The sequence below is a fragment of the Lacerta agilis genome, chromosome 17 (assembly GCF_009819535.1).
Source record: "Lacerta agilis isolate rLacAgi1 chromosome 17, rLacAgi1.pri, whole genome shotgun sequence".
In the NCBI taxonomy this organism is placed as follows: Eukaryota; Metazoa; Chordata; class Lepidosauria; order Squamata; family Lacertidae; genus Lacerta; species Lacerta agilis.
The window spans coordinates 2,625,382-2,642,718 of NC_046328.1; the positions used below are offsets into that span (position 1 = coordinate 2,625,382).

Below are 17,337 nucleotides of genomic sequence, written 5' to 3' on the forward strand. Positions count from 1 at the left end.
CAACAACAACAACAACAACAACAACAACAACAACAACCCTGTGAGTTCCATTAGTCTGAGATACACGAAGCACGCTTGTGGGGTGCTGGGACCCATGTGCTGCGCACCTTGCCACCCTCAAAAATCTGCCCCTTTTGTGCTTTTGTAGCTGGGGTCGTTTTAATTTAGGAAATTGTTTATGCATATCAGTACATGAGAAAGGAAATTTATTTTGGGCCAGCAACAACTTGTTTCTAAAAAGACTTCCCAGGTGACTGGCAAGTTTTTGTGAAGTGGATCTGTGACTTCACACACATGCACATGCACAAACACACACACACACCAATCCCCTATGCATTTGCATTGTAGTGACAGGAGCTAGTAGCTTTTTGGAACATTTGTGGGCTGGTAGCTTTTCATGGGCTTTTGCAAGAGTGGATGCATGAATTCAGAAGAAAATGGTGTGTTCTTTATATTGCTGCTGGTTAGAGATTGCACACAACCCAGACACTGTTTAGTCTACACTGTCTCTGGTGTGGAAAGTCTTCCCATCTCTTTTCTTGGAAAACTTGGATTGCAGGAACGTATTTGATAAGAAGCGGGCGTTTTTGTTGTGCCTGTAGGGTGGGAAGTGAGGAACTGTTTGTTCTACCTGAAAGGGTGGGGGGGAGGCAAAGGAGAACTCAACAGCTCTCTGAGCTCAGGTGGCCAAGTCACTGTTTCCATCGGAACCGTTACATCATGTCATTCATTGTATGCACGCACAAGGATAGCATTCATTATTGTGTGCTTGGCGACTGTGGGAGGAGGCAGTGGGCAGGTCCCTGCTAGTTTTAGTTATTCAGATGTTAATGATGGGAAACAGCATCAGATATGAAACACCATTCCTCACCAGGTGTTTCATAAAGACCTGAAAATGGTGACTATGATTATTCATCATTCATCCAACACTTTTACTGTACAGAGTGCTTTGTTTGATGCCTTTGCCTCAGTCACCCTTGCAATAGGACTCCTTTGATGGGTCGTTATTATACCCATTTTACAGATGAGTGGGGCAGCTGAAATATAGCAACTTTCCCAATGCTTTGGCTGAACAAGTTTTAACTTTTTAAACAACAACAACAACAGTGTTCTTTTGTTTGTGTATTTAAAAAGTAAACAAAAAGAACCAAAGCCCTCAAGCCTAACTAAAGGACATACCTGTAAGAATCATGCCAATATAGACAAGAAGTCAATCTAGTCCATCATCTTTGTTTATTACAGCTGGTCAGTAAGATGCCTCCAAGAAGCCTTCTAAATCCAGCCCTTGGACGGTCTGGGAATCAGCATGTTTTTACATGAGTAGAACGTGTCCTTTTATTCAAAATGCATCTCTGGGTTATTTGTGGGGCATAGGAATTCGTTCATTTTTTTCCCTTCAAAATATAGTCCGGCCCCCCACAAGGTCTGAGGTGCATTACTGAGAGGACCCTTTGCCCCAGAGTTGTGCTTAGCCTGTACTTAGCTCCCTGATTGTGGAGAGAGGCTCGCCTGGTGCCATCATTACATGTCTTTAGATGCCAGGCAAAAACATTCCTCTTTATGATTATTTTACTGTTAGGCTGTCTGTCAGTCAGTATGCTTTTTACTATCTTTTTATTATGTTTCTATCATTGATGTTTTGTAATGTGTTTCTAATATTGTACACTGTCCTGAGATCTTTGGATAAGGGTGGTATATAAATTAAAACACCACCACCACTAGAAACCAGGCTTTGAGTGTTGTAGCTGCAGCTCTCTGGAACCAATTATCAGCTGAAATCAGACCAGTGGCTAGTGTGATGGTGTTTAAGCATTTCTTGATACATTTTTGTTTAGGAAGACTTTCCCAGCCATTTATAGAAGATCAGTTTTATATTTGGCAAATTTGTGTAATCTGCCAGGTTTGGGGTAGCATTAAACCCATAGTGACTGCAAGGAAGAGCTGAGTAGCTTAGTTGTTAAGGCCAGAATTCTTCAACTTTGGGTCCTATAGCTGCCCATCATCTCCGTCCAGTTTTACCAGTGGTCAGGAACGGTGGACGTTGTCGTCTGGGACCCAAAGTTGAAGAAGACTGGCTTAGACCAATGACCAAGCTAATTCCCTGTCCCAGTTCTGCTGTGACCATTGGCATAATTTCCTGCAGGTGGTGACTCACGAGGAGGCCAGGGAGCTTCCTTGTACGAGTCAGATCATTCGCCCATGTAGCTCAATATTGTCAACATCTGACTAACAGCAGTGCTCCATGGTATCAAGTATTATTCTCTCACAAGCTTACCTGGAGATGCTGTGGATTGAGAAAGAGAGTGGTCTCACCTCCTTTTGGCACCAGAGTTTTGTGATTTATTCCCAATGGAAAATGGCCCTCAAAAGATAATGGTTGCTTCCCTCTGCTCAGCTGATGGGGCTTTGTACTCAACATCAGACTTTGATGCATCGATTCTGGTGTGGGGAACCTTTGGCCCTCCAGATGTTGCTGGACTACAACTCCCATCATCCCTGGCCACTGGCCATGCTTGCTGGGGCTGTTGGGAATTGTAGTCCAGCAATATCTGGAGGACCAAAGGTTCCCCCACACCATCATTGATACTTAGCTATTGCGTTCAGTTGTGTAGCGGCCACTAAGCATTTAAAACACAGCTTCTCCCTTTGAAACACCTGAGGCCCAGGGTTGGACCCTTTCCTGATCACCACTCCTTCTGTGTTTTAAAGGGGAAAGACATGGCCTTTTAGCCACACTAGTTAGGTAATTAATGTTTGACATGGAACGTGTCTCTTTTGTACTCCTGTGAAAGCCTTCCACTTTGTCCCTAATACTGCCTTAGACCTCAAAATACATTTTGTCAAAATCATTATTAAACGAGAGGAAACTGTTTTTATCTTGGTATTGGCTGTTATCAAGATTAGTTACAGCAATTTTCCTGTTCTTGAAATTCAGTATTATCACGAAGGTGATGTTTCCATTCCAGTTTGAAGGGGGAACATCTCAATTAAGTGTTTGGCAACGTGTGTAAGGGGTGCACCACTTTTTAAGAGCTTTTACTTGGTTGCTTGTAACAACCCACACCACAAGCTTTTCCCAGCTTACAGAGATGCAGTGTAGAGAAGCATCACCTTATAGGGAGTGAAATCTTTCCCAAAAAAGAAGATGGCAATAACCTTAAGAACATAAGAAGGGCCTGCTGGATCAGGCCAGTGGCCCATCTAGTCCAGCATCCTGTTCTCACAGTGGCCAATCAGATGCCTGTGAGAAACCAGCAAGCAGGATCCCAGTACAAGAGCATTTTCACCTCCTGTGATTTCCAGCAACTGGTATTCAGAAGCATTGCCTCCAGCTGTGGAGGCAGAGCGCAGCCATCATGGCCAGCAGCCATTGATAGCCCTCTTCTCCTCCATGAATTTGTCTAATCCTCTTCTAAAGCCTTCCAAGTTGGTGGCCATCACTGCCTCCTGGGGGAGCGGGTTCCATAGTTTGACTATGTGCTTCATGAAGAAGTAAAAAAAATATGAAAGGCACAAATACAGGATGGGTGACACCTGGCTTGAGAGCAGTACATGTGAAAAGGACCTAGGAGTCTTGGTAGACCACAAACTTGACATGAGTCAACAGTGTGATGCAGCAGCTAAAAAAACCCAATGCAATTCTGGGCTGCATCAATAGGAGTATAGCATCTAGATCAAGGGAAGTAATAGTACCACTGTATTCTGCTCTGGTCAGACCTCACCTGGAATACTGTGTCCAGTTCTGGGCACCACAGTTCAAGAAGGATACTGACAAGCTGGAACGTGTCTAGAGGAGGGCAACCAAAATGGTCAAAGGCCTGGAAACGATGCCTTATGAGGAACGGCTTAGGGAGATGGGTATGTTTAGCCTGGAGAAGAGAAGGTTAAGGGGTGATATGATAGCCATATTCAAATATATAAAAGGATGTCATATGGAGGAGGGAGAAAGGTTGTTTTCTGCTGCTCCAGAGAAGCGGACACGGGGCAATGGATTCAAACTACAAGAAAGAAGATTCCACCTAAACATTAGGAAGAACTTCCTGACAGTAAGAGCTGTTTGACAGTGGAATTTGCTACCAAGGAGTGTGGTGGAGTCTCCTCCTTTGGAGGTCTTTAAGCGGAGGCTTGACAGCCACCTGTCAGGAATGCTTTGATGGTGTTTCCTGCTTGGCAGGGGGTTGGACTGGATGGCCCTTGTGGTCTCTTCCAACTCTATGATTCTGCTTTCCTTTATCTGTCCTAAATCTTCAACAACCTTCTTTGGCAAAGCACCTGCAGCGTTAGGTATATCAGGAGGATGAGACCCAAATTCATGAAAAGAATTTACATCAGCCTATCTGACACATCAGACTGAAATAGTTAATTATTGGCTTGTCTCCTGGATCTTTATGTTGCCTTTCACCCCCAAGTCAGTTTCCACCTGTTTTGCAATAAAGCTAGCCAAAACAACAATAAAACAGTTCAAATAGAACAAAAAGTAAGAGCAAAAGTGTAGAAATTGTCAATAAAAGTGCAGCAACAACAAAACATTATCTGGTTCAGAGGTAGCATGCTTCTGAATTGCCAGTTGCTGGGGAACAGCAAAGGGAGAAGGCTGTGTGTGGGCTTGTCTCCTTTGTACACACCATACATGTAAAGCATATGGCTTCCCCCAAAGAGTCCTGGAGACTGTATTATTTGAAGGGTGCTGGGAATTGTCATTGCGTGAGAGGTAGACTCGCGTGTGCAGTATTCTTTCGGGAGAGCTGTTTGCTGTAAAGGTGCTTTAAATATGTGGGGCGTGTGCTTCCATGGACACATCCTGTCAGGTGCTGTGGGAGGCAGGAAGCTGGATCCTGAATCTTTGGCTTGATCCCACTTCTTGTGCTTTTGTGGTTGCAAAATATCTTAACCTTGTTTATGGGATGCCATGAGAGACAAACATCCAGCCACTCTCTCTCTGGCGCCACTCTCTCTCTCTCTGGCAGCTCTGAGAGACATACCCAGCCTACAATATCAAGCTAACACTGAACAATATCATGCTAACGCAGAGCAGTGCTGCTGAGATAGAATCATAGAGTTGGAAGAGACCACAAGGGCCATCCAGTCCAACCCCCTGCCAAGAAGGAAACACCATCAATAACAACAAACTAGGCTTTTAAAGCAAATTTGCTTTTTTAAAAAATTGTTCTGCTTCCGACAGCTGGTCATTGAAGCCCTATTGACTGGTGGTTAGAAATCTCACTCAGGCTTCTCAGACTAGGTACTTGGCCATTCATTTTCATGGCTGATGAGAGCTGAAACCTTGGCATGGATGTTTTTAATGGAAACTGAAATACTCTCAGGGTGTTTAATTCTGGCTCGATAGCAGACCCCACCTTTGCACAGCCTTTTAATGAAACCATAGAATACTCTCAGCCCTGATCATCAGCAGTGTTACTATTTGATGGCCTATAAACTTTAAGAATGCCAGACACCCATCTAGTCAAGCATCTCACTGTTCTCACAGTGGCCAACCAGGTGCTGCTAGGAAGCTCAGAAGCAGGACTGGAGTACAGCAGGCCTCTCTCCATGTGTGAAGCCCAGCAACTGGTACTACCTCCAACAGAGCTATAGGGTGGCTTCTGGAAACCTATCCCAAAAGCTTGCCCTGAAACAAGTTGCAGAATGCTCATGTGATCCTCATCTCTTCATCTGTAAAATGGGAATATTAAGCACCTTCCTTCGCAGGACTGTGAAGCATAAGAAGCTGGCTTACCCTAGTTCAAACTATTTGCCCCTCTGGTCCAGTGTTACCTACTCCGACTGGCAATGACTGTCCAGGGTCACGGACAGAGAGGCCTTTCTTAGCGTTAAAAAAAAAACATGTTTCTACCCTGGAATAGTAGGTGCTCCCTCCTTTCATCTGCATTGTGAACCACCCTGAGATCTACAGTTGAAGGGCAGTATACAGATTTAATAAAAGTTAAATAATAATACCCTCTCCTTCTCCCCCTCCCCCTCAACTTCTAGTGGACCTTCACTGAGAATGCCGACTTTACTGATATTGGGAATGATGGCAGGAAGATGTTTTCTCAAGATTCACTTCTGTCATTCTGTCTTTTCCAGGAGAAAGAAAGGAATGCAAGGAGAAAGAAGAAAAAAGCCCCCAGCGTCCAAAATGAGGAAGCGGCCTTCCCTCCAGCAGCCGAAGACGAGGAGATGGGGCAAGATGGGTCAGGCACCAGTGGCAATGAGGAAGAGATGGCTGAGGATGCAGAAGGTAAAGTACTTGCCCCACTTGGTCTGTCTGAGGTAAACAGATAGGTAGACAGATAGGTAGATGGGCAGCTCTGTCTCGCTGTTGCTGTCCTGCCAAGGGGAATGGCATGAGAGGCTTTCTCCATAACCTGGGAAATGTCACTGCTTCTGTATGTCTGCAAGAGCAGTTGCCCAGCAGAGAAGGGAGGAAGCTGGTGCCCTGAGGGATGTGTGAGGGTGAAACTTTCACACAGTGTCAGAGATGTGGGAAAGCTGACATTTGACTGCCCTCACTCATGCGGGCAAAGAGCCAGACTCTTTCACAAAGATGCTGTTTCTTGTTTGCAGAGCCTGGCCGGATGCTTGTTTATTTTAGGAAACAGGGCATCAACCAAGAAACCCATACATCTAAATGTGCATGTGCCGTTCACAGCTAGGGCAGTGCCCCGTCTCAGCTTCACACCCAAAGCGGTGTCCTCTCTTAGTTCAGATTGTTGGCTTGTCTTCTGTTCATTGCAATTTATCTATCTAGTTAGCAGTCTCTCCTGATGGGGGGGGGGTTGTCCCCCCTTTTCTGGCCCCTGAATGTTTGATGGCCAGACTAAACATTACACTATATACAGGTCTGCCCCCCCCCCCAGCAACAGAAGCTGCACGTCTAGCTCCTTGATTCTCCCTCCATAACATCTGTTAGCACTTTCTTGTGTTGTAAAGCTGCAACACAGCATGTCCCGTCCCCCCAACCAGCAGCATCCAGTGAGCAATGTGTGGCATGAGAAGGAGGGAGAAAACACACAGCGACACAGCACTGTGATATCTCAACGCATATAAGGTGTTAGAGGGTTTGGGGATAGGGAAGTTGTGAGGCTGATTTGGCAGTTGTGCAACATCTGATTTTGGCCCTTCATAGCCACTGGATGATCAATAAGTGCAGTGGAGAGTACTGTGGTATCTCCCCATTCCAGCGAAGCAATGTCATTGTCCAGTTGGCACCAGAAAGAAATAGGGAGGGAGCAGGGAGAGGATGAAATGAAAATGCTCAGCCATAGTGATTTCTCACTCAGGAGCAAAGCCAGCAAGCTTAGGAGAAGTATGTGTAACTTACAATAGTCACCCCATTTAACTTCTGTAGGAGTGATTTAATATCTTTAACATCACACACACACACACAGAGAGAGAGAGAGAGAGAGAGAGAGAGAGAGAGAGAGAGAGAGAGAGACAGAACTTCATTGGCACTGGAGTGAAGGGCTAATGGCATGCGCAACTGGAAATCTTTTCAAATCAGTGTTGTAAGTGACTCATTGCAAAACAGCTTCCAGGTAAATCTTCTGTGTCGGGGCAGCAGGCATGACTTGGAGATAGCAGTGAGAAAAAGTGGGTATCATCCAGATTCAAATTGTAAGAGTAGGCTCAGATTTTGAGGACATCTTTCATATGCCCCTCACACACACTCATACTCACTCACACATCCCAAAAGGCGGATCGCCCTGACAGAGTTGGGAGCTTTGCAACCTCAGTTCTATATAACTTGAAGGCAAGGCACAGGGATAACTGTCTTATCCAGAATGGGATATGAAACTGAACAGACCTTTGAGCCAAGGTGGCTGAAATGTCACAGGAGCAGAAATGTCAGGTCAGCCTTCTGCCTCAGCAGTTTGTCATTTGACATTTGGGAGGCATTTCAGCGTAGTGAATACCAAGGGTGTGTGCGTGTTCGTGTGTGTGCGTGTGTGCATCCAGAAAGGCCTAGAGGTGGTTTCATCACACCAGGACTTTTTCAGCATCGCTCAAATGCACTGCTGACTTTCTTTCCCATGATTAGTCTGCATTGTTCTTCCTGATCAACTGCCTCTTCCATGGGATTTCCAACATCTTCTCAATCACCCTACCCTGGAGTGTCACTGCCTTGGGAAGTTAAAAAAGAAGAAGAAGAAGTTTTATGGTTTGAACCCCCAAACCTACAATCCTTCTTTCTGAACTGAGAATAGAAGCAGGCTCTTATATTCCCTGCAGCAGCATTTTGGCTAAATCCATCCCAGCCTAAATACTGCAAATTCCTTCCTCATTGTCTGCTTTTGGAGCAGAGCAAGGGACTGGTTTTTTCACAGTTGCATGGCAAGTAAATAAACTCCAGTGATGCTTGGAATTTGGTTGGAGAGGCCAAAAAATGTGAAATGCTTTGAGATATCCCCAGGCTGTGCAGATACTATTCCACTTTGTAGGAATCCAGCATAGCCCCCCAAAAGCTCTTCCATTCCTTTCGCAAGATACGTGGGGACTTTCTTTCTACATATAACCATTTTTGAATGTATTTTAATCTACCCCCACCCCACCTAGTACACTTTGAGACAAAATCCCTAAACCCTATGAGTGCTTCACTCTATATTCAGATCCCTTAGCACCTGGAAATGTCTGAATGTTGCAGATGATGATGAGGTCACCTCTCCTCCCCGCCGCCCCGGTCCAGAATTCTGGCTTCATGCCTCACTTTCTCCTTTAGTTATGGCAATGTTTGCTGAAATCTCCATTTTAAAGCACAGCCTCAAATTCACTCTGCCATCCTTACAATTCCCTTCTTGGATACGATCCCAGAGTTCGGGCGAGGCAAGTAACATAGTCCCCTCCGCCCCACCAGAGGTCAGAAACTTCTTGTGTCAGCCAAAAAGGATATATAAAGATACACACTATAAGCTTTTCTTCCGCTGTGCCAGAAATTCCAGATTCCACACTCGAAACAAACAAGGGAAATTTAATAAAGTATATTGAAATCTCTTTGTGGCATGTCCGTGCGGCGGGGGAATGGAATACGGGGACACAGCAGTGGGTCTTGTGTGACCAGGGTAGTGGTGAAATGACCAACTGCAGCTGCCTACGTAGATTTCTATCGGGGAACCAGCACCTTCCCATCCAGGCAGGGTGCTGATTCTGTCGATAGGACCCAAGCGGTTTGTCCTTGTGCAAGTGGCTGGGTCATTGAAATGTTAACTTGTCCATGCAAAAGCCATTCATGTAGAAGCAGCTCCCAAGCAAGTGGGGAGCCCTCTGTTTCAGATTGCGGCCCATAGCCACTGTTACTCACATGAAGTTGCATGACACACACCAGAGGATCTTCTCCATGCCACTGCAACCGTTTTAATTATTTTTGGAGGGAGGGGGACCCACAACCAAGCCACTACCAAGAAGATGAGTTTAACAGGTCTACACATGGAAGCAGTTTCATTTCCACATTGGCTGGCAGCTGCTCTCCAGAGCTTCTGAGAGACACCCTGCAAAATTCATTTTTTGTTGCTTTTGCCTCTGGTCCCACCCACCACCAATGTGCCCCTGCTCCCAAAGTTTGCCCCAAAAGGAATGTGGATGTCAGGCTGGAAAAAGGCTCCCACCCCCTTCTGTGAGGTGTGATCCAGGCACACACACTTCTTTTTCTAACAGTATCTCTCAGTTGGGTCTTAATTGTTTGTACTCTGCATATTGTACACAGGTTTTACCTGCTCATTCTGGCCAACAACAGCAGTGGGGGGGATCTTTTTCCTAATCAGAAGCAGCAGCAATGTAATCTGCTCCTCCCCACAGTGTGACTCCACATCTTGCTCTTCTTTTATTAATAGTTAGCTGCATTTCCATTTTAGCGGAACGCAAGATTTCCAGGCAGTTCTTTACATTTTAATTATTAACCTGGTCCTTAGGATTTGGAAGGTGTTTGTCAGATTCTTTTTTATTTAATTTCTTACTGACCTTGACATGTTTTTCACTTCACTTTGACTAGAATGAAAAAAAAAATATTGGAAGGCTCCCTAGATTTCTTCACAGATGGTCTGATGGGAGATGTTTTTTTTGGCAGCCAGCACAAACACTGCCTCACTGAGGTTCAGAGGAGGCTGAATTTTATACACACACACACACACACACACGGAGATCTTGCTGTCTATGCAAAACATACTAAGATCTATCATAACAGACTGGATTTTTTTGGAGAGAATGAGAAAGTTTTGGAAGAGATTTTCTCTCCCCCCCCCCACCATGTTTCACAAACACAAAGATGGCTAAAATATGAAGGTGTCCACCTACCTAGCTTCAAATTCATACACTCTAGTTTTCTAAGTCTGTGACTTTGACAGTAACCTCCCTCTCCTGCACCAGATTCTTCCTCAGTTTTAAACTATTCAGTGGGTATTAGAAGGTATCTTATGAACCTTAAGGAATCTTCATAAGACAAATACTGAAGTAAATCAAGGGGGCAATGTGCTCTTAGCAGTGGCTTAATTCAGACACAACAATTCTGGTTCAGCAATCTACCTCCACACCTCTCTCTGTGTTGTGACTTGAGAGAGCCCTAAAAACAGGATATTCAACTGTGATTTAATATTCTGGTTATTAGTGATCATTCAAACCATACTTTCCCAGTTTAGGAAGTACTGAATTAAGGGATGTGATAATGGGGAAGGGGGAATTTGTGGGCACGCATCTTGTTCCCTATTCAACAAATCACGACTGTTTGGACCACAATTGTTTTGTCTGGATGAAAATTTTGTTTAGGCAGAGATGGCCCATTTCAGAATGCTCAAGAGATGTCTTCTTCTCCAGTCAATGTTCCAGGGCTCTGAAGCATATCTTGTCATACAAACCAACCGCTTCCTGGGTAGTCAGGGTCTGTAATGACAGAGGCAACACTTTGCAGTAGGGACTGCTCAGTTATGAGCCATAAGCACTCAGACATGCGAGGGTCATCCCATGCAGAAGCCAGGTGGAGATGTAACATTCAAGTGTGGAACTCTATTACTCTCTCACACACATAGGGTTGCATCTAATGGCATTCGGAGTTCAAATGCTCAGCAGAATCTCTGTTGGAGAAGCATCTGTTTCCCTTGATATAATCACACTGGGACTAAGGACTCATCCACACTTACTTTTGTACCACGTTTCAAGGCACAGGTCTGGGATTTCCAGCTCTGTGTCCAAGCAGGGTTTTTTTTAACTTCCACTGCTTTCCCTGGGAAAACCCACATTTTATCGCTAAATCAGAGCAAACTGCAGTTGAGTTTTCTGCAGATTGCCATTTGCTCCTATTCAGTGGTAAGACATGGGTTTTCCAAGGAAAAGGGAAAGGAGGGGGACAACAACTGCTCAGACTTAGCATAGCTCAGTAGAGCATGAGACTCTTAATTTCAGGGTCATGGGTTCAAGCCCCACATTGGACAAAAGAGTCCTACATTGCAGGGAGTTAGAATAGATGGCCCTCCTGGTCCCTCCCAACTCTACAATTCTACGATTCAGACATGGACCTGGAAATCCTGTGGCGATACCTAGAAAGCATGGCACAAAAGGAAATAGGGATGTGAAAGCTATGCTTATTACAAGGGAATACATGGTTTGTTTGTTTGTTTGTTTAGGAAATACATGTTTGATAGGAAAGATCTAGTTCTGTCTAAGGTGGAGATGCATGAAGCCATGCCTCTCTTTCACCTCAGCAGGAGAGAGCTCCAAGTATGTCTCATGGAGGAGGAAGTGGGGCCAAGTCAGCCGCCCTAAGGTTGGGTTGCCATACCTCTGGGATTTCCCAGACATAACTGGAATACTCAAGTCGGAAGCAGTGTCCGGGTGGAAATCAGCAAAATGCCTGGGGAAATCCAGACATATGGCAACCCATGTTGGCATGGTCGTTTTTGCCAATTCCCCATAAAAATAGCTCAGAACATCATTTTTTTCGATTTTGCCATAAAAGCTCAACAACTTTGCCAAAAAGTGTCCAGATTCTGATTTTCATTTTTTGAAATATGGCACCCCTCCCCTAAGAGCACCCATCTTAACACCAAAGGAAGGTCAGCACAAGGAAGGCAGTCTAGGAAGCTTGGCAGTTCCTCTCTGTCTACCCTTTCTCATGTAGGTACATCAGCTTACAGTGCAAGTGGAGCTGTACCCTGACACCTCCAGCAGTATTCAACTAAATTTTACTTATAGTACATCCACTGAAAGTAATAGGCCTCAGTTAGTCATTTTTGTTCATTTCAATGGGTCTACTTTGAGTAGCACTAGCATTGTATTCAACCTATACCTATAAAAATAAAAACCCTTCCCCTCACTAGTGAAAGTGACAGTCCAGACTTTTACCACACCGTCAGTAGCCAGTGGGTAAATTATATTCCTTTGGGGGTATGGATCTTGAAGTGAGGGGTAGTTTAAATTTTCTATTGATTATCAATGATTACATGAGAGCAACCTTCTGTATGAGACATTGATTGATTATGTCCTTTTTGAGCAAACTGCTTGGACAGTTCCTTGTGTTATCACAGCTGTAGCCCTGGATATATTTTTAAGTCTGCAGACAGTGGCTTTCTGTTTTTAATCTCTGTGCAGTGTCTAGCACAAGCAAGACATTTTTATAAATCATTCTAGATGAGTCATACTCATATGTGTAGCATGGGAAAGATGTATATTGTGTAAAAATATGTGCTGTGTTTAAGTGTGGTATACAGGTGTGGGTGGGTGTGTAACTGCTTCAAAAGAAGGTGTCAAGGCAATATCTTTAAAAGTATCTGTAGTGAAAAACTGACTTCCATCTTTAAAATATTGACTATAATAAAAAATAATAGGTGCATAGAAAAGAAGATTTGCACTCTGTGTGTATGCCATGCACCCAATGCAGTTTAGGGAAATCATCTATCAAATTTCTAGCTTTGCACCATGCCTTGTTCAGACTGTTAAAAAATAAATAATTCAGCTTTGGGAAGTGGGGTGGGGGCTCATAGCCTTATATGTTACTATTTGCGCACTGCACATTGCACCACACCAAGTAAATGGAAAATAATGTGGCTATTAAGCTAGATGGCTGAGTGCTACCTCCACTGTCAGAGGCAGTGATGCTTCTGAAGACCAGTTGCTGGGAACCACAGGCGGGGAGGAGAGGGCTGTTGCACTTGTGGGCTTCCCATAGGCATTTGGTTGGTGACTGTGAGAACCAGATGCCGGACTAGATGGGCCACTGGCCTGACCCAGCTGGGTTGATCTTGTGTTCTTAATGTGTGTTTCTAATTACAGTTGCAGTAAATAATAGCTCGGACACAGAGAGCCTCCCTTCTCCAAGACCAGAAGCCAAAGAGAGCACAGAGAATGGACCCAAACCAGCTCCAGACACCAGAAGCAATGCTGGAGAAGAACCGGCTGTTAAGATGGAGGAAACCACTAGTTCCCCAGAAGCAAATCCTGCCACCACCCAAGCAGTGGAGGAGGAGGCCCCTGAACCAACTTGCACTGAAGAGAAGCCACAAGAGGAGCAAACAGTTGATGTGGTGAAAACGGAAGAGGCAGAGGAAAAGCCCAAGAGCCCAGAACCCAGCAGGGGTGAAATAAAAATGGAGAAAGGAGAGGTCTACCAGGATAAGGACAGTGACCAGATAACAGAAAACAGCAGCAGCAGTGGCAGCACCAGCAACAGCACCAGTGTTGTGACAGGGGCTGAGGGAGCACCCAAAGCAGAAAAGAAGGAGAACCACAAAGCTGGGAAGGGTGCAAATCCTGACAGCGACTCCAGTGCCACGTGCAGTGCCGATGAGATGGACGAGCAGGATGCTGGTGACAAAAACAAGTGAGTGAGGAGCAAATGGAATGGAAAACTTGGAAGAGTTAAGTGACACTCCGTATTTGCAGGAAGGATTTGAGTGTGTACTGGGAAAGGTTTGCAAAATTAAAGTGGATTATTAAAGTGCCTTGTTGCCCTGGCACAACAAATCCACATTAAAAAAGAAACTTATTGTTCTGCAGTTAGGAAAGTGACAGGGATTGCATTGCAAAGTGTGGGGTGAGCAAATGATTAAAAGGAAGCAAATCAGAATGAATACTCATTGTTATGTAACCTCCCCGCAAACAAATCAGCACAAATTCTCAGTAAAGGCCAGATAAAATCCAACCTTTATGCAAGCAAGGATGAATGCTGAATGGATAGGTCATATGGAGGAACCCTTACAGAAGCAATCTTAATACTGCCAAGTTACCTGAGCATTAAAAAAAAAAGGTTTAATGTTGGTGTCTAGAGATTTGAAATCATGTTTTTCCTGAATGGAGTGAGGACCTCTGTAGAACTGTGTCTGGTTTTCAGTTGGGTGGGGTTGACTTGTGTGTACCAATCACAGGCAATTAAAGGATGGTAAGGGACATTGACTTTTCAACACATGTTAACCCATCACCAATGCCTTCAGGGACCAGAGAAGGGAAGTTGTTTTATGTGTTGTAATTTATGGAGCTTTGTAGGATTTTGCTTCCATCTGCCAAAAGTTCCTTTGATCAGAAACTTCACATTCTGGGTGTGCAAATGCCTCATACTTGATTTTATATGGTTTAGGTTTTCTTATCAATTGGGGAGTGGGGCAAGGGGAGGAATTGGAAAGGAAATGAGGGGTGGGGGGTGAGGGGAGGGATTGTTTTAACACAATCCTGAGGACTCGAGTCTTTTCTTATAGAGTCCCAGCCATCCAGCAGTGAGAGACAGTATCTGGGTCTGGGAGCGAGAGTCGTGTTTGTTGCTAAAGAAATATGACTTCCTCTATGCTAGCAGAACAGTCTGCAAATTTCTCTTAATGGCCTGTGGATGGGCAGCATTCCTGTGACCAGCAGCTTAAAAGTCGCTGACTTATTGCACTGCTATCCTCAGTGGGGTCTTGCACTTGCTTAATGATTTGTGGCGCCTTGGCTCTTTGAGCCTCGCATTGCCAGTGACAGTAATTGAAAGGGCAACTTTATGGCCCTGGTGCTTATACTGTTCAGGATCGATGCCCATTGTCAGGGGTTAAAGAAGGTCATGTGATGCAATATGGTCACATCTCATGCCAGTGGCCTGTTCTTGATTAGGACAAGTGTCTGCTTTCTCTGGGTGACAGGTGATTTGTGGTTTAGTGCATAGCCTCGGTCAGTTTCATTAAATGCCTCTTGGATCCATACTCCCATACAGCTATTCATCAAGTGAGGGTTGGGCACTTGCAGGAAAAACAAGAGCCTTTGGTTCATTGGGGGCACAAATTGTTCCTTATGGTGGAAGCAGGCCAGATGTGTGCAGGCAGTAAAGAAGCAGCCATATTTAAACATGAGTGAAGGTTAACGGCTCTGATTCTTAGGCATCTGCTTAAAGTCCTGGTTCCCAAACTCACAGGGAATCTTGGTTTTTCATCTGAATGAGACAGTAAGCTTGCAGACCTAATGGTTTATAGATTTGCTGCCGAGACAGATACTTTGAAAATGAATTAAATAAGTGAAATATGCTGAAGGTAACTTGGGAGGCCATCATTCTCTCTTTGGCCAATTATAGGTGGTCACAGTGTGTTCAGTCTGCATTTGGGGTCCCGCGAATGGCTTATGCAGGAGAGCCCCTCCCCTTTAGTCAGGCTACCCCTAGTTTCTGGAGGAGGTCCAATGCAGTGTATTGGTTAATCCAGAAAGGTGTTTTTTTAACCACTCTGATCCTTCCATCCCCTGCCATTGTGATTGCATCACTCCCAGGGCACTTCAGACCTAATGTCTTGCCCTCCACCCTGGCTGTAGGATTCTGTGCTTGCATCTGAGCCCTTCCAGTGGTCACCCCATAGTCAGTCCAGCAGGCCTGTCTTCCTGCAGAAGATTAAAAAGCCCTGCTCTTTTGTTTTTTTCTTAACTTAGAAGCTTTCTTGCCCACCTTCTACCAATAAGACCATTGTGGGGGAGGGGTTACAACAATAAAATATTTAATTATAAAAAGAAATAAAACAATTACATAAAACACAACAGAATAAATGTAAAAGTAAGTTCAAAACATTCCAGATATCAAGACAGATGGAACATGCATAGCCCCCTCAGTAAAGAAGAAGCGTAATCGAGCATAGATAAGGGCTTTAACCTTATTTTGTAGATATGTGATATGCGCTTTCCATCCCATATTATACTGGAAGTAAATTCCTAGATATTGAAATTTGTAGACTTGTTCAATTGGCTTCCCCTCGAGTTCCCACCTATACAGTTTACGACTCCTGGAAAAAATTAAGACTTTAGATTTGGAATGGTTAATAGTAAGTAAATTTGTTTGGCAATATAACGCGAAAATCTTAAGAGCCCTCCTCAAACCGATTCTTGAATATGAGAGGATCACAGCATCGTCAGCGTACAGTAAAAAGGGGCAGCGATAGTCTGCAAGCCTGGGTGCATGAATGGTGGTTTGGGCCTCAGCTAGGGGAGTTCTCATGTCACTAATATAAATGTAAAAGTAAGTTCAAAACATTCCAGATATCAAAAATTCACATACAAAACAATACAAACTTAAAAAACCCATACACAAACAGCTTTAAAATAGATGTAGACTTGGATCAAATATATCCATTTAAAAGACTTGTTGGAAGAGGACAGTCTTCAGTAGGCACCAAAAAAGACAACAGAGATGACTAATACCTAATGGGAAATGATGAAAATGTACCGGTAGGTGCCACTGCACTGAAGCCTGATTCTTGTATTGTGTGGAATTGTCCTTGCTCCCTCCCAGCACAGAGAGACAGAAGCTCTTCCTTGTAAGTAAGTAGGATATATTTATTCAGGCAAGTAACAATACAGGCTCAGCAGCAAACACAGTACTCAGGAATCACAAATCAGGAGTTCTGTAGCAGAGCAAGGAGCTCAAAACTGGAAGGGAGCAATGAAGATGTCCCAACAAGTTTTCCTGCCCCTCCCAGCACCTTTCATGGACAAGATGTCATGTGTTCACTCACGTGACCTCCTCGCCCTATGGAAATATCAGGTGTGCACTCTGTTGGAAGGGGGTGGGTCTGCTCCCATCTGTGGAGGTGGCACCTGGTCCTAGGCAGCAAGGCTGCACTCTCCCTGTTTAGGCTCCTGTGCAGTCAAAGCTGCCTCCTGTTCAGCCTCTTCTCTTCTCAGCTGTCCAAAGCGCTCCCCAGCCTCCACTGAGGCTCCCTGTTCCTCAGGAAGGTCAGAGAGGAGAGCTGGCACCCCTGCCCCCCCTTCCAAAATGACCAAAATCTGATTGGAGACGGGAGGTGCCTCCTTCTCCAACCCAGATTCTCCCCATTCAGCCTCTCCCCCGTTACTTCTTCCTCCTGCTGCATCAGTCTGCCAACCCATGCCTGATCCTGACAGTGCTGCAGGACT

General features: G+C 44.7%; 1 protein-coding gene across 1 annotated transcript in view; it reads left to right on the top strand.

Annotated features, from left to right (window-relative positions):
* Positions 1–17,337, top strand: part of NCOR2 (nuclear receptor corepressor 2) — a 355,588-nt gene that overhangs the window by 269,453 nt on the left and 68,798 nt on the right. The window contains 2 exon segments of the mRNA XM_033174224.1: positions 6,088–6,241; positions 13,255–13,801. Of these exon segments, the coding sequence (XP_033030115.1) occupies positions 6,088–6,241; positions 13,255–13,801 (701 nt within the window).